The 26,395-nt window shown below is 45.4% G+C and overlaps 1 protein-coding gene across 1 annotated transcript; it reads right to left on the reverse strand.

The window, feature by feature from the left end:
* Positions 1–229: 229 nt before the first annotated feature.
* LOC148474998 (protein kinase C theta type-like) lies at positions 230–25,914 on the reverse strand. Its single transcript, XM_088457876.1, has 6 exons — positions 25,765–25,914; positions 11,153–11,244; positions 9,435–9,570; positions 6,168–6,359; positions 2,573–2,701; positions 230–379 (listed from the first exon to the last, which is right to left on the reverse strand). Exons 1-6 carry the CDS (start codon positions 25,912–25,914, stop codon positions 230–232), a joined length of 849 nt encoding a protein of 282 aa, XP_088314002.1.
* Between the last annotated feature and the right edge of the window lie 481 nt (positions 25,915–26,395).

Here is a 26,395-nt window from a genome sequence, read left to right on the forward strand (position 1 = left end):
TGTTACTACTCTGATTGTTGGTAAACAGCAGATGTTACTACTGTATTGTTGATAATCAGCAGATGTTACTACTGTATTGTTGTTAATCAGCAGGTGTTATTGCTGTATTGTTGTTAATCAGCAGGTGTTATTGCTGTATTGTTGGTATTCAGCAGATGGTATTGCTGTATTTGATGTTAATCAGCAGGTGAAAATTGCTGTGATGGAACCAGGCAGGATGTTATGCCGATCACTGGTTGTCCATGGTTCTCCACCGGTCACTTACAAACGAGAATCCACGGAACCGGCGCTCCTCCACCTTAGATATTGGTGGCTCCCGTGATGCTTGAGGTGGTACCAAGTCATCCAGTTTATGATGTTCACAGGTGGTAACTGGGGTCTAGGAACAGGAGACAAATCAGATCCATCATGTAAACACAAAATAAATACACAGTAATTGGGCTCTTTGTCACTGTGTCATAATGAAAAATAATTAGGTAATGTGCAAACTCTGCTTACTAATATTATGCTATACCTGTATGTTGTGTGATTATATAAGCAATCAGTATATTAATATTAGATAATACTGTAACCTGCACATTAGGTGGCAGATATATTTATAATGGTAACTAGATGCCTCACTGACTTTGGGTTGCTGTATAATTACATTGTAGTTTGGATTTACCCTTCTACAATATCAATGCATGTTGCATGTGAAAGGAAGAATATTGCCATAGGCAAATGCAAGGTTTTTTTTGGTTGCCCCTCTCCAGCCCACACCATGACCACAATAGAAATAGTAAACTAATAGAATTATACTAGTGTTGCATGTTCTTCTCAGTATCAGAAATGGTCAGCACCATCTGTGGATCTTTTAATGTGTCAGCCAGAAATAAATACACCTGTGCACCAACTAGGAGATCTGGAAAACATGCACTAAGGGGTGCACTACTACAGACCATCTATAGGGATCATTAATCAAGTGCACAAGGAAACTAATGTGTACATATATGCCCAGGGCAGTGCTAGGTTCTTCTGCTGCTCGCCTAGACTCCTGGACTTGCTCCAATACTCTGGAATTGTGCCCACATCTGAAATAAAAACATTCAGCTCAGGCAGGATGGCCCTACTGCCACATCTAATGGGTTAACTATGTTTGCTGGCCCTTTATATGTCAGAATTATGACACACACAGTACTTTGGGCCTGATTCACTACCGATCGCATCTGAGATTACTTACGCAATCGACCGATCGTTGCATTCTGCGCATGGAACGCAGTGTGTGAACTGAACACTGCGATCGCAGTGACTATGCAGATCCATTGCAGAGTGATTGATAGAAAGTGCCGTTTGTGGGTGGTCACGCGGGGTGGTTGGCGAAACACAGGCGTGCCAGTGCGTTGGAACGCCGTTGCCTGGGCGTGTAAAAATTATCCACTGCAATGCCGTATGCAGCCTGAGGCCTCATAGCGTGAGCTGAAGTTAGCAATTCCTGAGTAAGGTCAGAGCTTGTGCAAGTGTGCATGAGGCTGCGATGATACTCAATAGTACAGATGGTTTTGCAGTCGTACTAAACAGTACATATGTATGTGTGTAAGGTAAAGTGGGCGTCCTTATGTTCTGCGATGGCATAGTGATCGCAATGGATTAGCATACTACTATCGCAGTGAGTCTGCGTGCATAATAGCTATTGCATTCGCAGTTACGATCCTTGCTGAATCAGGCCCTTTGTATGACACAGTGTAAGTGCTAATGATGCCCTCTCCATGGACTGGCCACACTCGCTCAAAATCAAGGATTTCTAAACTCCCTCTAGAAATTCTGCATTTGCCACCGATTGCAATAAATTGGCTGAAAGTAACATATACGGCTGATAATAAACATATACTGTCCATGTGTTTACAATTGAATTTCAAAAACATTCTACAAAATATTCTCCACATTCTGCATTTGGCCACAACATTTTTACTGCAGTCATTTAGCCATACTGTGGGCCTGATCCAGCAAGGATGACAAGTAAGAGATTGCATGTACTTGTCCGCTGCGAGAATATGCTAATGAATGTTATCTCAATGCCATCACACAGCCAGCATAGAGATGCCTACTGCTACCGAGTAACATCGGCCCCTCACGCACAATTACAGCAGGGTTGACCTTACTCAGAAATTGCTAACCTCATCGCACGCAGTGTGTGCACAAGCTGTGTATGTCGTTGCAGTGGCTAATTTATGCACGCCCATGAAAATGGACAGACACGCCTGCGTTTCACCAACCACTCCCCCGCCACCATCCCCAAATGCTCACGGCCTGTCACTCACTCTGCGATGGATTCCTATCTGTGAAGGTGAATGCAGTGTGATCGCAATGCTAACTCGTGCAGTGCATGCGCAGTACGCACCATCGGCCGATCTGCATACACTGTTGCAGTTGCGATCTGTAATGAATCAGGCCCATTGTCCCTCTAGATTGGCATTTGTGTGACCATTTGTACTATAACATTCATCTCTCCTGATCACCAGCATTGTCTATGAGATAATAGGACTGTATGATGGAGCACATATTGTGTACATTCCTATATTGTACATATACTTACCGGCGGCATTATGAATGGGGGACATATCCTGCCAGCCTCCAGGTCTTCCCAGTTAATGGGCCAGAAAAACTGATGATCTTTGATGTTAATATATAGTCGCTGCCTTCTTTCTGGGGATTTGCATAGGAACTATCAAAGGAATAAACAGAAAAGTATAGAGTGTTAATGGTAGATAAGCACTAGCTGACCAATGTCATACCTTTTCCTTATGCTACTTTATTCTCAGGATGACATGTATAAAATATTACATTTTGTCTTACAACTACAGCCATGGCCAAAAGTTTTGAGAATGACACACGTATTGGTTTTCACAAAGTCTGCTGCTTCAGTTTTTGCATATACTCCAGAATGTCATGAAGAGTGATCAGATGATTTGCAATTAATTGCAAAGTCCCTCTTTGCCATGACAATGAACTTAAGAGCTGATTCAGAGCCGCTCGCTAGATGTGTATGCAAATTGCGTAGGCAGTGCAATCGCACAGCAATGCATTTGCACGCCCAGTATTTCTTAAGCTGCATACACACACAACGATTTTTTTAATGAACGATTTGAGTAAATGATTTTTTCCCTTGATAAAATGTACTAAAATCGTTTACTAAAGTTGTTCATTTACTAAGTGTCATGAACGATTTTTATGAACTACAAACGATTTTTGCATATTCCCTTAATGAAAATCGTTGAGTTGACAAGTCTGACTGAACGACAAACTACAAACGTGAACGCGCATGAACGATAATCGTTCATCGTTTGACTCAGAAAGTGAACGATTTTTGCCATCAATTTTTGTTAAACGATATCGTTTAACGATAATCATTAAAAAAATCGTTGTGTGTGTATGCAGCTTTAGAGAGCGATCACATAGTGTATGCAGACACCCCCCAGCCTGTCTTAAGATCCTCACTTGTGCACATCATGCCCAGGAAGTGTATCCAACCATCGGTACATGACCATACCCTGCCGCAAGCACTGCGAGCACTTCTGTGTAAATACAAGCCAGGTGACGTGTACTATGATGCTGTCTTATAATTATGCACACTACTAAAATGCAGTTGAGATGCTCAGGCATGCCTGTGTTTGCACCTCCACTCCCTTGTTTTTAATGGCCAGCCCCTGTTACCACCTACAAACTGCTTCCCCTGTCACTCACTCTGCTGGGCTGTCTATGCGCAGTGAGCAAACACATTGTGAGCTTTCGCTAAGGTATGCGCACTGCAATGCATACACACTGCATACCATCGGCAGCAGCGAACGTTTGCATCTTAGCAAGTGGGTCTGAATGAGCTCCTTAATCCCAAAAACAAAGGCCCTCATTCAGAGCCGTTCGCTATTTGCGGTCTTTCGTTTAAAAACAAGGGGTGGCTATTCAAATGATCCGTACGCACATTGCAGTCTGTTCACACCTCTAAGTCTGAACGAACGAGCAAAACATACGCTCGTTTATTTGTTAAAAACGCCCCCTGGCCGCACGCATCCTACGTCATGTCCGCTATTTATTAGATTAATCGAGTACATTGACCAGCGTATGAACTGCTCGCTATTCTTGTGGTTGGTGTTTGCTACCACAAATTTGCGAGCAGTTCTGGCTCTAAAATAACCCAGTGACGTGGTCAATGACGCTGCTGTTTTAAATATACACACCCATAAAACGCCCGTTTTGACCTTTAAGCACGCCTGCGTTCGGATCTCCACTCCCCATTTTCAACCACCTTCCCCTGTTACCACCCATATACGCCTCATTCTGTCACTCAAAATAGCAGGCACTCGCTATATAGCGTACAAACGATTTTCGGCCACACTGACTGGTTCGCGCATGCGTACTAAAAAGCGTACGCATGCGCAGATGTGCAAACATCGCTCGGAACGAGCATACTGCCGCTAACGAGCGGCTCTGAATGAGGGCCAAAATTTCCACAGCATTTCACCCCTGCCACAAAAGGACCAGCTGGCGACATATCAGTGATTCTCTCGTTAACACAGGTGATGCTGATTGAGTTAGAATTAACAGACTGGAAGCTTTAAAAGGAGGGTGGTGCTTGAAATCATTATTCTTCCTCTGTTAACCATGGTTACCTGCAAGGAAATACGTGCAGTCATCATTGCTTTGTACAAAAAGGGCTTCACAGGCAAGGATACTGCTGCTAGTAAGATTGCACCTAAATCAACCATTTATCGGATCATGAAGAACTTCAAGGAGAGAGGTTCAATAGTTGTGAAGAAGGCTTCGGTGTGCCCAAGAAAGTCCAGCATGCACCAGGACCGTCTCCTAAAGTTGATGCAGCGGGATTGGGGCACCAACAGTGCAGAGCTTGCTCAGGAATGGCAGCAGGCAGATGTGAGTGCATATTAACGCACAGTGAGGCGATGACTTTTGAAGGATGGCCTGGTGTCAAGAAGTGCAGCAAAGAAGCCACTTCTCTCTAGAAAAAACATCAGGGACAGACTGATATTCTGCAAAAGGTACAGGGATTGACTGCTGAGGACTGGGGTAAAGTTATTTTCTCTGATGAATCCCCTTTCAGATTGTTTAGGGCATCTGGAAAATCACTTGTCTGGAGAAGGAAAGGTGAGCACTACCTTCAGTCCTGTGTCATGCCAACAGTAAAGCATCCTGAGGCCATTCATGTGTGGGGTTGCTTCTCAGCCAAGGGAGTGGGCTCACTCACAATTTTGCCTAAGAGCACAGCCATGAATAAAGAATGGTACCAAAACATCCTCCAAGAGCAACTTCTCCCAAGAACAGTTTGGTGTCAAACAATGCCTTTTCCAGCATGATGGAGCACCTTGCCATAAGGCAAAAGTGATAACTAAGTGGCTAGGGGAACAGGTCCATGGCCAGGAAACTCCCCAGCAGAGCTGTAACTAGACTTTTTGGTGCCCTGAGCCAGAAAGGACATTAGCACCCCCCATTTTTCAAATAGGGACATAACGCACCCAAAAAAAGGGGAAAGGCCTCATGGGAAAGGACCAGGGAAGAGATGGGGTAGGCCAGAAAATGCTTGGATGAAATAAGAGGAAGCTAGAAGTGAGAATGATAATAAACAGAAAATTAACAGGCCTGAACATTGCCGCTTGTCCTGCGGAGCCCTAGTTACAGCCCTGCTCCCCAGACCTTAATCCCATTGAGAACTTTTGGTCAATCCTCAAGAGGCGGGTGGACAAACAAAAACCCACAAATTCTGACAAACTCCAAGCATTGATTAGGCAAGAATGGGCGGCCATCAGTCAGTATGTGGCCCAGAAGTTGATTGACAGCATGCCAGGGCGAATTGCAGAGGTCTTGAAAAAGAAGGGTCAGCACTGCAAATATTGACTCATTGCATAAATAAACTTAATGTAATTGCCAATAAAAGCCTGACACTTATGAAATGCTTGTAATTTTACTTCAGTATACCATAGTAACACCTGACAAAAACACAGAAGCAGCAAACTTTGTGAAAACCAATACTTGTGTCATTCAAAACATTTGGCCATGGCTGTACATTTGCTGGGAGTGTATTCATTAGTATTAATGTATGTTCTCAGACCTGTGCCTTATTTCCCCTGTGACAGTATAATCTCCTGACCCTGTGATAAGCCTGTATACTGCATACTCACTCGCTTTAGGATGTTACTGATGCCAGGACTGAGTTCCTTTGGGTAGACTGGGTTATCATTGAGGACAGATTTTATAACCTCAACAGACTCTTCACCACAGTAAAAGGGTTGGTCTCCTGTGGCCATCTCAAATACCATGACACCCAAGGAAAAAATGTCTGCCATGGCATCATACGGCTTCTTTCTAAGCATCTGTAAAAACATGATGGAGAAACAGATGATTAGTACATTGTCCAACCTGGCAGGAGGCACCGGGTTATGCTGACAGCTCTCCTTTTTGTGCACAATGAAACATCTGATGGAAGGAAGAATATCAATGAACATATACAGGCAATTACACAGACAGCATTCAGCTGAGGGTTTATATGAGGGAAATCAATTACTAAATTAAAATAACTGTTATGATAAATAATGACCGTGTATATTATACTAGAGAGCCAAAGCAAACACCGAGGCAAATGAGGCAATCACAGCAATAAATATGGAGAAAGTGCAATGGTTACTGTTATATAGAAATATGATCATGTACATAAAGCTGTGGTGCCCAGTAGAGTAGTCAGCAGTTGGTATACATGGAGCTGCAGCGTGATGCTGGCACATTAGTGGGTGGAGAGACTTGGCAGCATTACTCATCAGTGGAATCTTCTGTGAATGATGGAAGACAGAAGACACAAGTGACGGGGAAGCTACTGATACTTTCAGCCGCTTATGTCACAGGAAGCGCTGGATAAGCTGCAGCGTGCAGAAGTACACCTGGGGGACTGCAGAGGAAGGACAGCTTGACCATCTTTTTGGAAGCTATTTAAATATGGAAGTGGGAACATCAAGAGGGGTGAGAGCTCCCTGACTGAATGTACCACAAGGTCATAAGACTCATTTGGGGAATGAATACCCTGTGGAAGCCATTCATACACTGTACTGCTTACTATATATTGTTACTGAATCATTCCTGGTATAGGCTTTTACTCTTTGGTAAAAGGTTTTTATTAATGTAAACTCACTCATCTACTAAGCTCTCACCCACACCTCTCCTCCCTACATCTCCAGCCTCATCTTCTCACATGCTTCCTCCCACCCTCATCTCTCTGCTAATCTCCCTGATCACCACTTCCCACTCTCACAGTCAGGACTTCTCCTGGGCCTCTCCTAACCTCTGGAACTCCCTCCCTCACTCCATTAGTCTTTCACCTGCTTCCCAGACTTTACATGTATTGTTTTCATTCTACCCTACTACCCTCCCTACTACCTCTATAGTCTCTGCCCATCTCTACTTTACCCTCTGCCCCCTATTGTGTCCACCCATATCCCCTATAGATCATAAGATCGTGAGAGCAGGGCCCTCTTCCCTTTTTTCATCTCTACATAATTATGCTAAGTGAACATTGCAATGCTTGGGTCTATTCATAAATAACAATGTTCCCACACCATGTTGCCGCATATCACAGTGATATGCAATATGACATCTTATATAGGAAGAAGCAGTGATAGCCTCTTTCTCTGGCCAAAAACTCCACTTCACTGCCTAATAATTACACCCCTATGTGACTATGGGCCTAATACAGAGGTGAATGCAGTGCAGCGATTTTTTTCCACATACTGTGATTGATTAGTAACGATGGGGGGAGGTAACGGGTGTGAAGATACAAAAACACAGGCATGTCACCACCGTATTCTGGGCCCCTCCTAGTCAGTCTCTGCGCATTTGTTTGCAGATGGACTGGGCCCGGCCTCTTAGTTGAGACGGACATTATGAGACACCGTAGGGTTGCTCAGAAGTTCAATTCTGGGACCGATGTTGGGGCTATTGTATGTAAGCGGCGGGTCCGAGACGCCAGCCGGTGGGCATCTCTGTACACAAGACAGCGGCTGAGTCATTAACATATTTTCACAAGTCCGCTGCATCTGAAATCTCAGTTACAGTACGAATGCAACAGCTGCCACCTCTGCATTAGCCCCTATGTAACATTGCTTACTTGGATATATTAGTCTGTACTTATATAATTTTGTGTCACTTCTCTTCCTCTTGAAAATATTCTTCTGGACTATAACCTGATTCAGAGATGGACCCTAATCGTGCTGCAAATGTGTACACAGCGACTGTGCAAGAATATGCAAATGTCACAGTCACCTAGATTTGTATTGAGCCGCCCACCGGTGACTTCACAAATCCAAGTGACTGTACAAAGACCCAGCATTAGTCATAGATCAGTCGATTATCGGAGTCCTGAGTAACCCTATTGTCACACAGAGTGTCCACGGCAACTGAGAACCATTTTTCTGCGTACGGGATCACAGACAGCGACATGTACCCAAAATGGTCACCAAATGCCTCCCCCTTTACTCCCCCCAAATGTTCCTGGCCTGTCAATCACACTGCAAGAAAATAGTCGCTCAGACAGCTGGCGGTAATGGAACTTGATACATGCTCAGATTCCGATAATTGCTCAATTGCGCAAACATCTGCATTGCGGTCCTGATTCAAAGTAATATGCAAACCCGATGGTATGTGTACTATTGCGATGTTAGAAAACTGGTGCATGAGCAGGATCTGTACTACACAGGCGCCAGTCTCTACTGCAAGATCTCTCACAGTTCCCCAAAGCTAGAGCCTGATTCACAGGCTGCGGCCATTTGGGGGTGGGGAGTGGGTGGAGCTAGCCTCCATGTCTTGTCCCATTATTGTAAGAGTGTTGAGGCCAGGGTCTGCGTCTTCCAACACAAACTTCCTGGCCTCGACTATGCAGCTGCTAGGGGCAATCTGAGTAACCTCAGGGTTACTCAGATTGCAGGTTGTCTTGAAGAACATCTGATGCTGCATCTTAGGGCACAGCAATTGTATATGCGATGCTGTCATGAGGCCTCTATGTACACAAGACGCTTCCTGCTGCATTAGTATATCAGCTGTACGGTATTGCACAGCTAATTCCCTGCAGCTGTGCAATACCACACAATGCTGGCTTAGGCCCTGACTCAGACCCTGCGTCCATCCCTGACTCAGACCCAGCGTCCATCCCTGACTCAGACCCTGCGTCCATCCCTGACTCAGACCCTGCATCCATCCCTGACTCAGGCCCTGCATCCATCCCTGACTCAGACCCTGCATCCATCCCTGACTCAGGCCCTGCGTCCATCCCTGACTCAGACCCTGCATCCATCCCTGACTAAGACCCTGTGTTTAGATATCATTAAGAACCAAGATGTTGTCCGATTAATAGTGAAATGGAGATACAGTATGAGAAGCCTGTAGCCAATTAATCTGTTACTCACCTCAGGGGCCATGTAACCCACCGTCCCAGCAGCTCCTGATATCTTCTGGCCATTGGTGTTTTTAACTGCGAGGCCAAAATCACCAATTTTGGCATGGCCAACAGCATCCAGGAGCACATTCTCTGGTTTGATGTCCCTGTGAGGAGAATGAGTGTAAGTTCTGCCTGTCAGACAGCTACCAGCTGTACAACTTTGTTTGTTACAGAGAAAGATTCCCAGAGACACAATAAGAACCATGTCAGCGACACAGTGGGAAAAAGGGATCAGTGGTGTAAAACATGGTGACTGTAGGGAGGCAATCACTGTGACTGACAGCTGCATAGAGTCACTATGGGGCCTATTTATTAGTTATCAGCTTTTAGACCTAATAAACATAATTTCTTATCTATATCTATAGTGGCAGCCATTGCCGTGCAGACATCCTATGGATCCCTTTCCCAATAACTATCTGAAGATGGTGTTAGCTACTGGGGCCAAGCTCCAGAATACTTCACATTCCAGAGCTTGGTAAAATCGGCATATACAGTATGCAGCCCCCATATAAACCTATAGAAACCTATGGGGGCTGCTTTTGTGATTAAACTGGGGGATTGCAGCAGATATCCCCAATATGTGCTGAGATTCCCTATACATACATTCAGGGGTTACTTAATATTTGCAGGTACCACCTAAAAAATTGTATTTTCAGGGGAAATCTATGATAAATAGGCCCCTATGTATGCGGTTGGATAAAGAGGGAGATAAGAGGGTGTGTGAAGCAGTCACAAGAACCTCGCCCTACATATCATGTAACTCAAGAATGAATGATCCCCCATTTGCAGAAAAGGGCAGCGACACTTCTCTATAGCCTGACCCCCAGCAACATAATAGCTATACTGTAACTGCATATAGGGGGTTACTGTATGTGATCATTAGAAATAATGAGTTACCTATGGATAATGCCCCTTGAGTGGAGGAATTGGAGCCCACAAAGGATTTCTGCTGTTAAAAATCTGATGAGGAAGAAAGAACATAAATATTAATAGCAAATATTTTTAAAGTAAAATGACCAATAATGAGATAGTACATTCCCCCTGATATAGTATCAGAGTATAAGAGTGACACGTGACATATTATTATCACACATGGGGCGGGATGCATGATGCATTGCACTCGCGATGCATTCCACCGGTCATCGCATGCATGCTGGTGTTGGTATAGCTGGTATGCATGACGATCACCGCAAAGGACCGCTCTGTCGGTACGAGCATCCCTTTGCGAAGGAGGGACATTCGGGTCTTTGACCCAGAAGCCCCTCTGGCATGTGCTGTGGAGGATGCTGGGAAGGATTCAATTGGAAACCTCTCTCAGCACTCTGCTGAGAGAAGCCCATGGGCTCCTATTGATAATCCCAACAGGAAGATGTCGTTACCCACCGCGCCCTCCGAGGCTAGGTGCATATGAGAAATGCACATTTTCGACCACATTTCTGCCCTTGATGCATCCCGCCCATGCTCTTTGTATAGCTGAGTAACACAATGGAGCCCCTGTGTCCAGGAGACTCTGTATTATACACAGACCTGTCACCATGGACACCTATAAAGGCCCAGCCTGGATTTGTTAGGCCGCATAGGCCGGGTCCTACTGCAGCCCAGGTGCAGGGATGGAAACACTGATGTTACTATTTGTCATATCAATAATAATAATAATAGTAATAATATACCCACGTTCTTTCTTACCTGCTAGTGGCATCACCTAATGGGGCACTCTTCTCTATTAGCTGGTATAGATCTCCCCCACTCAGGTACTCCATGATGAATATGATGTGTTCCTGTATAGGAATCAGAGAGTATGATATAAGTTACATTATGGACATTACTCTGACACACAGCAGATTATAATCAGTAATACTCAGTCACCACTAGTGATGTGAATGAGCCCAATGTATACGCTGTATACAGCCCATCTTCTGTCTGAGATGGGCCTCTACATATATAATGCCCACAGGACACGGGGTAAGTGATTGAGTCAGTGATGGACAGTGAGGAGCACGGGATGAAGGATCCCAGATACTACACAAATGTACAGAATTAGGATAATAAACCTCTGTGTCAGAATAATGCGTCATACAATATGTGCCATTGGAATTATGCGGGGGTCCAGTAATGGTAAAATAATTGTCTTATATTACAGAAGCTGTGATATTCAGAAGTTAGTTACAATTATGACAGATACAGAGACTCTTACCGGGGTCTGGGATGCTGCATAGCCATGGGTGAAGAAAGTGCTGTTGCCAGTGACTTGCAGGATGTCCCGCTCTATAAATATAGGGTTCTTGCCCCTGAGTAGTGTCCTCTTCTTCACCAGTTTTACTGCCAGCTGCTCTCTGCTGTTGGGGTGGGATGCCAGCAGTACCTGCATGAGACAGATAATTTTACTGGTATGAATACCCCTTTCCCACTGCTGCAATAACCCTGGTTATTGCCGGGTCGATCCAGGTCACTGCTGAGTGGAAAATGGTCCTGGAAAAATAACCCAAGTCAAGTGACCGAGGAATCTAACCCAGGTCACGACCAGAGTTGATATCAGAAAGGAACTGAGTATCGGTCCACTATAAACAGCATGACCAGAGTCACGATGACCCGGGTCATTCCTCAAACCAGGGGTTGGCCTGGCTTCAGTAACGCTTGGAGAATACATCAGCTTCAAAAGTCCACTGTAATGCCGGACCTGGGATATAACTCAGGTCCAGCTGCTGGTGTAAAAGGGGTAAAACCTGGCTCTGACCCGTGCTTACTCTGTGCTCAGTGCTCACAGCTGGGTTTTTGGTGGGATAGGGTATAAGAGTTAGAAGAAATTTGCAATGTTATTTAGCTGTGGAACCTGCCTGGCTGACACTCCCAAAGATCATTGTACAAACAGGAGACAGCAAGATAAATTGATAACAGCAAGGTGAGAATGTCCCATCACCCCGTATGGAAAGTACAGGGGATGAGCGTCTTCCCTGAGCCCAGGATTGTAGATCTTTTGTGCCCAACATTTATTACAGAAAGCCCAATCTCCCCATCTAGTAGATCCTTGTGGGTCTTCACTTGTTCCTGAGATACCAACCATCACCAGCTTCTCAGCCCCTATAGTCTCTGTAATAGCCTGTACACAAACAGGACATTGAAGTGAGGTTATTTGGTGACTGTTCTGGGCAACAAAATGTAAGAACAATGGAGCCCCAGTTTTGAGCAGACAGCACCATATCCATACCTCCCAACTGTCCTGCATTCAGCGGGACAGTCCGGTTTTTCTGGGACTGTCCCACCCGCGGGCCGCAGTGTCCAGCGGTAGGGGGAAGTTGGGGGAAGCATACACCACTGCTCTGCATAGCAGAGCAGCGGATATGCAGAGCACAGCATCTATTCACAGCATCCGGGGGCAGCCCAGCATCTCGGAGATGCTGGGCACGCCTTTTAGTGATGTAAATGGGGGTGTGCCATTAGGCCACACCTCCTTTACCATCTCATAATGCCCCCTTTTCGGGCGCGCATCTCCAGTCACAAATGTTGGGAAGTATGCCATATCTAACATTGGCCTATTACATGTACTATAGCTCAGCTCTGTTAAAACGCAGAGCAGAACTGTCCCCTAGCACCTCAGAGGTAACAGAGGATTTCAGAGCAGGGAGTGGTACAACAGGCTGTATGATAATAACTAATATCATTGCCATGCATGTGTGACCTAGCTCCGCCCTGACACCTACACTGGCCACGCCCCTGTCAGCTGTTCTAAGCAACAGTCCAAAACCATATATGGAGGTGAGTGTGGGAATGTGCCACTGTATCCTCTATATTTGCCTATTTACATAGGCCCCATTGTATTTTTAATGGAGAGCTCCCAATGTAAACACCTATGTGCATGTAATGATAATTATATTTAGATATGAGCGGTAAAGATTCTGTGGAATCCAAATCGCTCTGAACATAGGGGATCCGAGTCCACCCGAACCCTGTTCAAGTGTTCCCTGCCTGACTCAGATCCCCGTTAGAGGCCGAGCCGCAGCCTCCTGATGTCGGATTCTCGCGAGAGAATCCAACGTCAGGGCTCCTCTAGTGTAGGGCAGACCACTGTGATAGCTGTCTGCCCTACACAGACACAAACACACAGCCGCCAGCGGCAGCTGTGTGTTTGTAAAAGCAGCCAATGAGAGTCAGGCAGACTCTTATTGGCTGCTGCACGGAGGGAGACGGTTGGAGCTCACTCATGAGCTCCGTCTTCCGCCTCCCTCCACGCGTAACAGAGTAGAGCAGAGTGTACGGAGACAGGAGCCGGGATTCAGGTAAGTACTACTGGGGGCCTGCTAATGGGGGCACTACTACTGGGGGCCTACTACTGGGGGCACTACTACTGGGGGGCATACTACTGGGGGCATGCTAATGGGGTCACTGATACTGGGGGGCATACTACTACTGGGGGCATGCTTATGGGGGACTACTGCTGGGGGCCTGCTACGGAGGGCATACTACTATGGGGCATACTACTGGGGGAATGCTAATGGGGGCACTACTACTAGAGGGCATACTACTACTGGAGGCATACTACTGGGGGCCTGCTAATGGGGGCACTACTACTGAGGACCTGCTAATGGGGGCACTACTACTTTGGGGCATACTACTATTGGGGCTTGCTACTGGGGGCACTGCTACTGGGGGCACTGTTACTGGGGCCTGCTACTGGGGCATGCTAATGGGGGCACTACTACTGGGGGCCTGCTAATGGGGGCACTGCTACTGGGGGGCATACTACTACTGTGGGCACTACTATTGGGGGCCTGCTAATGGGGCACTACTACTGGGGGCACCACTACTGGGGGCATGCTAATGGGGGCACTACTACTGGGGGCCTGCTAATGGGGGCACTACTACTGGGGGGCATACTACTAGGGCATGCTACTGGGGGCATTACTACTGGGGGCCTGCTAATGGGGGGCATACTACTGGGGGGCACTACTACTGGGTGCCTGCTAATGGGGTGCACTGCTACTAGGGGGGCATGCTACTACTGGGGGCATTGCTTCTTGGGGCATACTACTGGGGGCATGCTAATGGGGGCACTGTTACTGGGGGCATACTGCTACTGGGGGCACTACACTGGGGGCCTGCTAATGGGGGCCTGCTAATGGGGGCACTGCTACTGGGTGGCATACTACTACTGGGGGCACTACTAATGGGGGCACTACTACTGGGGGGCATACTACTGGGGGCCTGCTAATGGGGGCACTACTACTGGGGGGCATACTACTGGGGGCACTGCTAATGGGGGCACTACTACTGGGGGGCATTCTACTGGGGGCACTGCTACTGGGGGGCATACTACTACTGGGGGCACTGCATAGGGAGCCCTCCTACTAAGGGGACTGCATAGGGGGCACCACTACTAGGGGCATTGTGTAAGGGACACCACTGCTGTGGGCATTGTATAAGTGGCACTACTACTGTGGGCATTGTATAAGGGGCATTACTACTTTGGGCTTTGTGTATAAGGGTCATTACTGTGGACATTGTGTAAAATGGTCACTACTGTGGGCATTGTGTAAAAGGGTCACTACTGTGGGCTTTGTGTATAAGGGTCACTACTGTGGGCATTGTGTAAAAGGGTCACTACTGTTGGCATTGTGTAAAAGGAGCACTCCTGTGGGCATTGTGTAAAAGGAGCACTCCTGTGGGCATTGTGTAAAAGGGTCACTACTGTGGGCATTGTGTAAAAGGGGCACTACTGTGTCGTAACATAAATAAGAGACACTACTTTATGGTGTAATGTGAATCAGGGGCACTATGTGCTGTGTAATGTGAATAAGATTGTGCACTGTGACTCCTAAGGCCGTAGCCCACTTTGTAAACAAGTACTGTGATTCTGCTGGCCGTACCCCACTGGGTGGGTGCACTACTTTTCATTTCTGCCACTGATGTGTGGCAATCTGTCATTGTTGTGCTTTATACAGTGGTATCTGCGCCGCTGCTTTGTCGCTTGGTAACCAGTCTGATCACTGCAACCTTTGGCCAATAATGGTGAAAACTATAATTTAAACTGTGAGGTGGTCTAAATTGACTGTAAATGACTGGAAATCAAGGTTATTTAGGTTAATAATACTCTAGGAAGAAAAAAAAGCCCAATTTATGTGATTTTAGCTTTTGTTTGTCAAATTTTGTAAAAAAATCCAAATCCAAATCCAAAGCAAGACGACGAATTAGAACCAAATCCAAATCCGTCAAAAATGGTCCTGCGCACATTCCTAATTATATTATATAGTTATTAAAGCAAAGTTCTTAAGATATATTTGCTGCATTGTTTACAGGTAAGTCACCAAATATGTACTAATCACTTACCTTCCCGAAACCGCCCTCTCCAATAATACTGTGGTAGATCAAACATTCCAATATATGAGAGGCAGCGGCTGTTTCCAGGGGGCTGGCTGGAGGGGTCCCACTTACACCTTGTGGCATAAAGAGAAATCACATTTATTGACTGATATAAACATAGATATTTGGCAATATTTAATTTAAAGGTTTGAGATAATTATATCATAGAAAGTATTTATACCCTGTATTATATAGTATCTGGTAAGAATATTGTTATGTTGCCTAATTATATGTTGTTGGGGTGTAAGAGAAATGAAATACATGAATAGGGAATAGCTGCCAGCATTGGATAGGACAATGTAACAGTCACAGGTGCTGCAGAATAGTAATAACAAGGTATAAAGATGTTGCAGAGTTAGGTGATAGGGAAAGGACGTGAATGGTGGTGAGAGGTGAGAACATGACGTCACCGTATTGCACGTAAGTACTAACCTACACCTCACTTCTCTATTACATTACATGTGGGGGGAGATGTATCAAACCTATAGCAACCAATCAGCTTCTGTCATTTTAAAGCTTTTTATTGTTAGACAATTTGATACATCTCTCCCTTATTAGTGTTTTCAAGCAAAAGGCTTTTTACCTGCTGTTCCCTTTTTAAATTTCTTTTGTTGGTCTGGGTCTTCACTTTTGTGAGTTCTCTTATTGCCCCTCCGAGCTGTGAGCTCTATGATGGGAGCACTGGGTCCCTCTCCTGGGCTGTCATGTCTCAGCTCCTTCTTCTTTTTCTTATTGCAGCCAGTGTCCCCGGTCTTGTCTAAGGGTCTCTTTACAGCTGATCTCTTGCTGATGGTGTTGTCTACCTTGGGCCTCTTATTAGGGGCCTTACCTGGCTGCTTTGATGTTCTAGCCTGGTTCCTGTTGTTCTTACACTGATGGTCCTCTCTCACCTCAATATCTCCTCCCTCTGTGATATTGGGAGAATCTCCTCTTCCCACACAGATATCCTCCTTATTACTCCTACTACTCTCCTTAATAGGAGACCTGTTGTTATCTGGTCGCCTTTTCCTCTTTCTTGATCTCATATCAAGATAAATCAAGAAAAATAAACAAAAATTCGCTAAGCACGAATAAAATCGCCTTCACACTGCAATAGGTGAAAACACACAAACGTATCTTGTGCAGGTAAGCAACTGAGCCAACAGCTCTCTGACATCATAAAGCTTTGTGACATCACCAGCTGCTGTAGGCCCAGTGTCACTGCCTGTTACCCACAGTGCCTATAATACAACCATGTTTATATAAATTACTGGTGGGCCCTGTCCCAAGCACTGTGATGGGAATCTTTGGGGTCCAATGTGTCACCCAAATCTCATATGTAATTACTGTACTTATTTAGCCTATCAGGGTCAGGTGATACCTGTCTGCTTGTAAAAAACAATAAAAATGGGCTGCTATAGTGTGATCCACAGGTTACATTCAGCTTTTATTTTATATCAGTAAAATTATATACAAAATTATTAAAATTTAGCAAAATATAATAATAGAGCAATCTTAGGGCCTCATTTACTAACGAGTTTTATCACCAAAATGAGTGATAAATGTCACTGTGTATGATAAATGGTGCTCCAGCCAATCAGCTCCCAACTGTCATCTGTTAGAAAAATGACAGTTGGGAGGGAGCTGATTGGCTGGAGCACCATTTATCATACACAGTGAAACTTATCACTCGTTTTGATTATAAAACTCGTTTGGAAATGGGGGCCTTAGTGTCAAAAAGATAGGAAATTATGAAATAAAAACTACTGTATTTTTATTCCTGAGATATCTCAAAAACTTTCTGGGGCTGTTTCAGAGTTGGGTGCAATGCAAAGAAAAAAGGAATCACTTTGCACCAGGACAAACCATATTGTACTGCAGGTGGGGCGGATTTATAATATGCAGAGATATTTAATTTTGGGAGGGGCATGTCCTATCTGAACTCTAATTTGAAGTGTAAAAATAAAGCTGCCCAGCATTGTAGGCTACATGCTAAATCAGCCATTATTTACCCTGCATTCAGAAGGACAGCGTAAGGCAGGTGCAATCTGACTGAGCCAGGTTAAACCCCGTGGTTGTGATAGCAGTATACCTATGAGAATGTTGTTGTTAGTGTCAGACATTAGAATTAGCCTATAGGGTTCCTAGGGGGTGTGGCCTTGCTGGTATATTCGGTCTGATATGCATACAGTAGATTCAGCCTCTTTGTTTCTGGAAATAATGTTTTTGTTTTTGCATGTTTGTTTGCTATGAGTGTTGTGGCGGAAAGAACGGTAGTGTGTTTTTAGTCGTTATACAAGTTAGATGGGTGCGCTCTCCTTGTTCAATTATAGGCCAAAATGTCCTACAGGGAAATGACACAGCCCGTCCGGGTGTGCTTTTTCTGGAGAGTTGAACTCTAACGAGTGATGTGTTTGGTCTGCCTGTTTTTGTGGGAGTGTCCGTTCTTTGTTGTCCACCACCATACTAACTTTAAGCTCACAATCAATTTCAATTGGCAAGATCTAATGGTCTAATTCGATAGCCCAAATTCAATATTTAATTAATTATTATTAATTATTAATAATCTGTTGTCAAATAAAATTGACCTTTAATTTTAAATCCAACTGTTGTTGTCCGTGTGTTTATTTTTAGATACGTTTTTAGTCATTTTAAGTCTGTAAGGTATAGTGCACATATCAACCATTAGGGAGTTTAATAAAATACATGCATTTGTACCTTTGCATTGTAACATGGTTTGTCCAGGTGCAAAGTTACTGGCTTTGTTTTAGTTGACTTTGCTCCAAATTTAGAATCAGCCCCTTTTTCTCATATTAGGGGTGTTGCAAATAAGGGCCAAATGTAATTGCAAGCGAATTGTGGAAGCCGCCATGATTCCGGCGAGATAGTCTTTACATTTAAAGTGATAATTAGTTTAAAGGCAATATCAGCTTTAAACCTAGTGACTATCTCACCAGAATTGTGCCGGCTCCTGTAAATCGCAGGCTATTACATTTGGCCAAGATACTTTAATATCTACACTAGGGGTCAAAAGATTTACAACACCCCCATTTTTTCAGTTTTTATTGACATTTTTTTTGCAATTCAAGTCCAGTTAATAACCTTACACAGGGAAGCCCTGAGCTGTTAGAGGATATGGAAAAGAGTTTAGCTTAGCCAAAACTGTGTAAATGTTACAGTTATAAGAAAACACCTTTTTCAGGGAACAAGCAATGGGCTAAGGGCCTGATTCAGAGCCGCTCGTAAGCGGCAGTACGCTCATTCTGAGCGATGTTCGCCCATCTGCGCATGCGTAGGGTTTTTAATACGCATGCGCGCAGGGCCGCCATCAGGGGGGGACTGCCGGTACTCGAGTCCCGGGCCCGGACCCTGGCAGAAAGGGAGGGGGTCCAGTGCTGCTCCTGCAACTGCTGCATAGTCCCCCGCAGTGCCCGCACTACCCCCTTGAGTGAAAAGGGAGTGGGGCACTGCTACCAACCTGAGAAACCCCTTCCTTCACGATTCCCCTACTTCCCCCTTCAGTCGGCTTGAAATGGGTGCGGAGCCAGTGTCAAACCCCGCCCCCCGAACACCCGCGAATCGCGTCGTTCCTTGGGGGCGGGGCCTAATAATGCAAGATGCCAGCCACCCATTAGCAACCAGGTGCTGTGCAGAATTGTAAGTAATAAATATTTTTGTGTTTGTCTGTGTTAGTGTGTATGTACTGTATATGTCTATGTGCTAGTGTGTATATATGTGTATGTACTGTATATGTCTGTGTTAGTGTGTATATATGTGTATGTACTGTATATGTCTATGTGTTAGTGTGTATATACGTGTATGTGTACTGTATATGTCTGTGTTTGTGTGTATATATGGGTATGTACTGTATATGTCTGTGTTAGTGTGTATATATGTGTATGTACTGTATATGTCTGTGTTAGTGTGTATATATCGGTATATACTGTATATGTCTATGTGTTAGTGTGTATATATGTGTATGTACTGTATATATCTGTGTTAGTGTGTATATATGGGTATGTACTGTATATGTGTTAGTGTGTATGTACTGTATATGTCTGTGTTAGTGTGTATATATGGGTATGTACTGTATATGTCTGTGTTAGTGTGTATGTACTGTATATGTCTATGTGTTAGTGTGTATATATGTGTATGTACTGTATATGTCTATGTGTTAGTGTGTATAAATGTGTATGTACTGTATATGTCTGTGTTAGTGTGTATATATGGGTATGTATTTCGGTATGTGTTAGTGTGTATATATGCGTATGTATATCTGTATGTGTTAGAGTGTACATATGTGTATGTATGTTTGTGTGGATGTATGTGTATGTACCTATGTTAGCGTGGATATATGTATATGTGTTATATATACATGTACATGTGTGTTATGCTGCATATATTATATGTGTATGTGTGTGTTTAACTATATATATATATATATATATATATATATACACACAGTATATATATATATATATATATTTATTTTATTTTAATTATTTTATTAGAAACCCCCTCCCTCTCCCTCAGAAAATCCTGTATTTGCCCCTGCACTTGTTTAATAAATTTTCTTTTCCTTTGGCGTTGGGGTGCATGACATCACGCCACTGGATGGGAGATGTCAGATGAGCCACGGCATGTGAGGAGCAGCGCCAGCCAGCCCTGGAGGAGAAGAAGCCAGAAGGAAGAAGCACAAGGCGATAAGGTAAGTCATAATCAATTAGACCTAGCAGTAGCGGGAGGGGGGGCCCAGGGGCCCTGCCTATTTTGTCAGTCCTGGGCCCCACAATATCTGATGGCAGCCCTGCATGCGTGAACCAGTCAGTGCGGCCGAAAATTGTTTGTTCGCTATATAGCGAATGCCTGCTATTTTGAGTGACAGAATGAGGCATATGTGGGTGATAACAGGGGAAGGTGCTTGAAAACGGGGAGTGGAGATCAGAACGCAGGCGTGCTTAAAGGTCAAAACGGGCGTTTTATGGGTGTGCATAATTAATACAGCAGCGTCATTGACCACGTCAGTTGGTTGTTTTATAGTCAGAACTGCTCGCAATATAGTGGTAGGAAAAACCATCCACAAGAATAGCGAGCAGTTCATACGCTGTTCAATGTACTCGATTAATCTAATATATAGCGGACATGACGTATGATGCGAGCGGCCAGGGGGCGTATTTTTCAAATAAACGTCTGCATGTTTTGTTCGCTCATTCAGACATGGAGGCGTCAACAGACCGCAAGGAGCGAACGGTTCATTTGAATAGCCATCCCCTTTTTCTGAACGAGCGAGCGCTAATTGCGTCCGGCTCTGAATCAGGCCCTAAGACCTTACAGCTGTTCTGCAGCAATGACAAAGAGACTTGCCTGGGCCATGATGCCCAGTCAGTGCACTACTGAAGACTGGGAGAAGGTCTTTTGGGCTGATGAATCCAAACTTTAAATCTTTGGCTCATCATGCAGGGTTTTGTACACTATCGAGTAGACAAAAGGATGGTTTATCAATATGTGGGGTTTATTTACTAAGCGTTGGCTTGTAATAGCCACCACTTCCACACATGTTTTAGCCAAATATTTAAAAGGCCAATGCTTTTAATAGCAAAGCTCTCCATGTTTTGTAGTAAAAGCATTGACCTTTTTAAATTTCAGGCTGAAACACACCAGAGTAGGAAGCGAGATCGTCTGGGACTCTTTTGCTGGAACCGAAGCCAGCAACTTGCATGAAGTTACTGTCACCTGGAACCAAAAGGGTGACCTCAGCATTTTGCAGTGCCATGCAATACCCACTGCTCTGCATCTAATTGGTCAAGAGTTCATCCTATAACATTAACCTGAAACATATGTCCAGGCTATGGGGCAGATGTACTAAGCTCTGGAAAGTGATAAATTGGAGAGTGATAAACTACTAACCAATCAGCTCCTGTCATTTTTCAAACACAGCCTGTAACCATGACAGGAGCTGACTGGCTGGTAGTTTATCACTCTCCAATTTATCACTTTCCAGAGCTTAGTACATCTCCCCCTATGTCAGAACTGCCTTCCGAGGAAAAGAATTAGACGGTAGGCTTCATATCATGGAATGGACAGCACAGTCTCCAGACTTAGGGCCTGATTCAGCTTTGGGAATAGAGTAAGATATAGCAAGTAACTGTGAACCTGGACAAACCATGTTACAATGTAAGGGGTGCAAATAGTATTACATATATTTTGTGTGGTAAATACTGGCTGCTTTTGCATGTAGCCCACAAATACTGCACAACTTTATTTTTACACTGCAACTTAGATGACAGTTTGGGCTCATCCCTCCCAAATCTAAATCTATCTGCACATTTTACATCTGCCCGACCTGCAGTGCAGCATGGTTTTACCAAGGTGCACAGTTACTTGCTATATCTTACTATATTCCCAAGGCTGAATCAGCCTGTTAAACCCAATTGAGCTGGCTTGGGATAAACTGCACAGAAGGGTAAAAACAACTAACCAATAAGCTCAATACATTTGTGAGAACTTCAGCAACAGTGTTGGAAAGAACTTCCCGAACTCTGAGCCTTATACAGAGATGCACGCCATGCTGATATTTACGCAGATTGAGCGATTGTTTACCATCGTACATGCATGTAAGCTGCATTGTGCATGTGCATAGATTATTTTGTGACTGCGCTCGCACAGAGGAGTCAATCGCAGAGTGAGTGACAGGTAGTCAGCATTTGGGGAGGTAACGGGGGGGGCGACTAGGCATATGCAGGTGTGTCTGACCGTTTAAATGCCATTTCATGGGTGTGCATAAATAAGCCATTGCGATCTCCTTCGCAGCATGAGAGCTCTCTGTGTGTCAGTCGCTGTGTTTGAGACAGGTCAGACTTGCCACCTATGCTGCATGGCTGCCCGATCTACATCGATGTTACCGATGTTTATGCTGGTGTGAGACATCGGATGCATATGAGAAGGCAGCAGTGAGCGTCTCTATGCTTGTGCAAGGTTTGGAGACATTAGCATATTTCTGCAATTGCGACCCATGCAAAATCGCAGCTCTGAATCAGGCCCTCTATGTGATTTCCATGGTAGAAAGAATGACTATGAGTAAAAAATGTAGATTAAAACTTGTACAATGAGACAATAAACTGCAAGCACTTCACTAAGAACTGGAAACATGTGGGTGTACTAAATCTTTTGAATTTGTACCCCTATATTGGGCCTGATTCATCATAGATCACAACTGCATAAATTAGCCACTGCGATGCCATACAAAGCCAGGGCCGAAATCAGGGGGGGACTGGCAGGCCTCGAGTCCCGGGCCCGGAGACAGCGGAAAGAGAGGGGTCCCGGGTGCTGCAGTCCTGCACTTGCAGCCCTGTTCAATGGAAATACAACACTGCCGGCTGCTTGTCATTTATTGTGCCGCCGCGAGCCAGCCGGAGCTCGCGGACCGGCAGCCAATCAGGAGCAGCCGCTCCTGATTGGCTGCTGGTCCGCAAGCTGTGATTGGCTCACAGTCACGCCATATTGGAAATGCCGATGCACGGATGCAGCGCTACTACTAAAGCCACCCCGGCCCCTCCCTCTCTCTGCACTCAGCGCTGACTCTGGTTGGCTGGCTGCACCAGCGCAGCCAGTTGAAAAAAAATCGAAAAAAGGTACCATACTACTCACCCCCCAGTCCAGAAAGCTGTCCCTGCCATTCTTCCTTGCCCTGTGCTTCTCCCTAGTCCTACCAGCCTTCCCTGTCCTGCCCCCTCCTCACAGGTCTTAGTAGCAATTGTAGTAAATAAGTATATGGAGTAGTGTCTCTTTATTTACTACTATTGCTACTAAGACCTGTGAGTGCCACTCGTGACTCTCTTTTATATATATATATATATGCTGCTTTACTGCTTTTCAAATTGGTTTACGCAAATTGGTGTCCGACCCTCTGGTGTAGCTCCACCCACCTCTGCCAACTCTCCTCCCCCCTCCTTGGTGGGGGCCCTGCCTATTCTCTCCCCACGATTTCTGATGGCAGCCCTGTACACAGCTCAGGCTTGCCTACCCTCCTGATTTGGCCAGGAGCCTCCCGAATATCGGGTGCTGCTCCCGGCCCCCCAGAAAGGCAGGCAAGCATCCCGACATTCCCCAACCCTCCCGACCTCCCCCCAGAATACACTAGAAATCCCCACAGCGGGGAGACTGTTGACACGATTCGCGCTGAATCGTGTCATCGTGGCCCTGTCCCTGCTTCACAGTGCTGAAAATAACGGCATTGTGAAGAGGGGGCGGGGCCACGATGGTGCGATCGCACAGCCCCGCTCTCGGCTCCACCACCAAACGTGTCACAGCTGTCCGGACATGACCCCCCCTGTTAGCCGACAATCAGCTCCATCCCGGAAGGAGGTAGCTGATTGTCGGCAAGTATGACACAGCCTGAGGTTACATTGCATGCGATGAGGTTAGCAAATTCTGAGTCAGACCTGTAATTGTGTGTTAGGTTCCGATGGTGCTCGATGTTACCGATGGTTTTGCAGACTTGCAATGTGTTACGGATGTGAATAAGGTGAAGTGGGCGTCCTTATGTTAGGCTGTAACGGGATTGTGATTGCAAACATTAGCATATTTTCGCAGTGGGTCTCCGTGCGTAATTGCAGCTACGATCGCAATAGCAATTGTAATGAATCAGGCCGTGTGTTACTTATCTCAGGGGGAACACTGATGGTAAGTCTGGTCACTGAGTGATCCTTAAATGGACCCAGTTTTCCAAAATATTGATTATGTTTTATTTTTGTAGTTCAAATACCTAAATAATATTATGGGGTGTGTCCACCATTATATATGTGAGAATTATATTACACAGTGGTGATACTGACATGCATTGTGCTATTGGTGCTTCAATAAGTTTTATTTCTTATGTCTGTAAGTATTTAATAGAATATTTATTATTGAAATGTTAGAACTCGGGGAGAGAAGATCCCTGACAGGTGCTCACTGTCATAGTGTCCCTAGTAGGGTCCTCCTCCTAAGCGCCATTGAAGACCATCAGTAGGGACCTCCGGCCGTTGTCACTAAGGAAAAAAAGAATAGAATTAACTATTCAGCGCGTTTCGTCCTTTAGGGTGACAAGCAAGGGAATAGTCACGGGTGATGGTGACCTTCACCGGGAGGATAAACGGTCATCACAAGCACTGGTGCCTCAGCCACCCAGGTATCACCTAATAGTACTTGTGCACTGAGGGTGAAATGTGGGTGTGCAAGGATCACTGATACCGGAAGGAAGGGGACAAGGACAGGACACACACACGGAGTGTATACTCACCATTGTAATACTTGTCACCTTGATTGAGGGTCAGTCAGCACCTGTGAGGAGATATTACACAGCCACCCACACAACTACCTCCATACTAACCTAAGTAAGACCGAAGGCTGTCAATTTAAGCCTAAGGGACATTAAACCACAAGTGTTTTGAGTGTTGCCACTTTAATAACGTGTTGGTTATTGCCACTTTAAGTGTAGCTGGTCTTATGCAGCCAATAAATCTTTCATGGGGAGTGGTCTAAGAGTATATAATGGAGTGATGTATGCAAATCTGCCTCTTTGTTACAGTTTTTTTCCAGGACAGGGAAGTACAATGTGTGATGTGAATCTCCTGTATTTATTTCCTTTTCTCTTTCTCCTGTTCTCTACCCTCCAGCTATTCTTTTGTTCTCTTACCCTATACTTTCATTCTTTTCCCTTTTCTTCCATGCTTTCCCTCAATCTTCTATACCCCTGGGATTCCTTCCTGGTCTCTCCCTCTTGCCCTTCATAATGTCCCCCCATCACTCCTGTTAACACTGCCCGCTATGTGTGCTGCTGGGCTAAAACAGCAGGCTCCCATGCTGCCCAGCTCTTTCTCTCCCCCCCCCCGAGCAGGCCGCCGCACTTATCGTGGACAGGGCCTGAGGCAGCGCTTGTGCAGTAGGGCAGGGCCGCAGCTATGGCCGTGGCTGTCGTTCCTGACCTTTATCTTTGCTGTACGGAGGCAACTGGCGGTATCCACCGCCTCCGATGCTGCCTCCACATGGTGCCCGGCGTGGCCGCGCGCCTTAGCAGAGCCGAGGCCCGAAACTTCGGCCCCGCCTGTGCTGTGAGACGGAGCGCGGCTCAGCATGTTGCCGCTGGCTCCGTCTCTATTTTGTTTAACCAGAGGCAGGCAGCATTGGCTGCTCCGCTGGTTTGGTTCAGTGAGCGGCCTGCGGGCCGTTGGGCACCCGCTATTGGGGTGGCGAAGGGCGAAGGGGGTATGGCTTTGCCCCGAGTGCGGCCGCCATCTTAATACTGGGGGGCTGCTCCTGCCTGCTCTAGGCGCGGCAGGAAATCCTCCCAGGTTCCACAGTCTGCCCTATTTGTGCCCCATAGTATAAGGGACCATACAAAATTAGGATCCCCTTAGTAATGTCACTAATTAACTAACTGGCACACTTCAGTCCCTGTTGATCTTTTAAAATGTGTTACTAGGAGATCTGGAAAACATGCAATGAATATGGTTGTGCAGCCGGTAGTAAATAAATTGGACAGCCAGTAATAAATAACGTGGTGCATCGACTAGGGGATCTGGAAAACATGTAATGAATATAGTGGTGCAGCAAGTA

This window comes from Taudactylus pleione, unplaced genomic scaffold, assembly GCF_031769625.1.
Source record: "Taudactylus pleione unplaced genomic scaffold, aTauple2 ptg000790l, whole genome shotgun sequence".
Lineage (NCBI taxonomy): Eukaryota > Metazoa > Chordata > Amphibia > Anura > Myobatrachidae > Taudactylus > Taudactylus pleione.

Coding starts and splice junctions, on each gene's coding strand:
- LOC148474998 (XM_088457876.1), bottom strand. CDS start 25,914: ATGCTGAGCCGCGCTCCGTCTCACAGCACAGGCGGGGCCGAAGTTTCG. Junction 6,360..9,434: donor TGGGTTACATGGCCCCTGAG/GTGAGTAACAGA, acceptor ATGTTTTTACAG/ATGCTTAGAAAGAAGCCGTA. Junction 380..2,572: donor CCCCATTCATAATGCCGCCG/GTAAGTATATGT, acceptor TCCTGTTCCTAG/ACCCCAGTTACCACCTGTGA.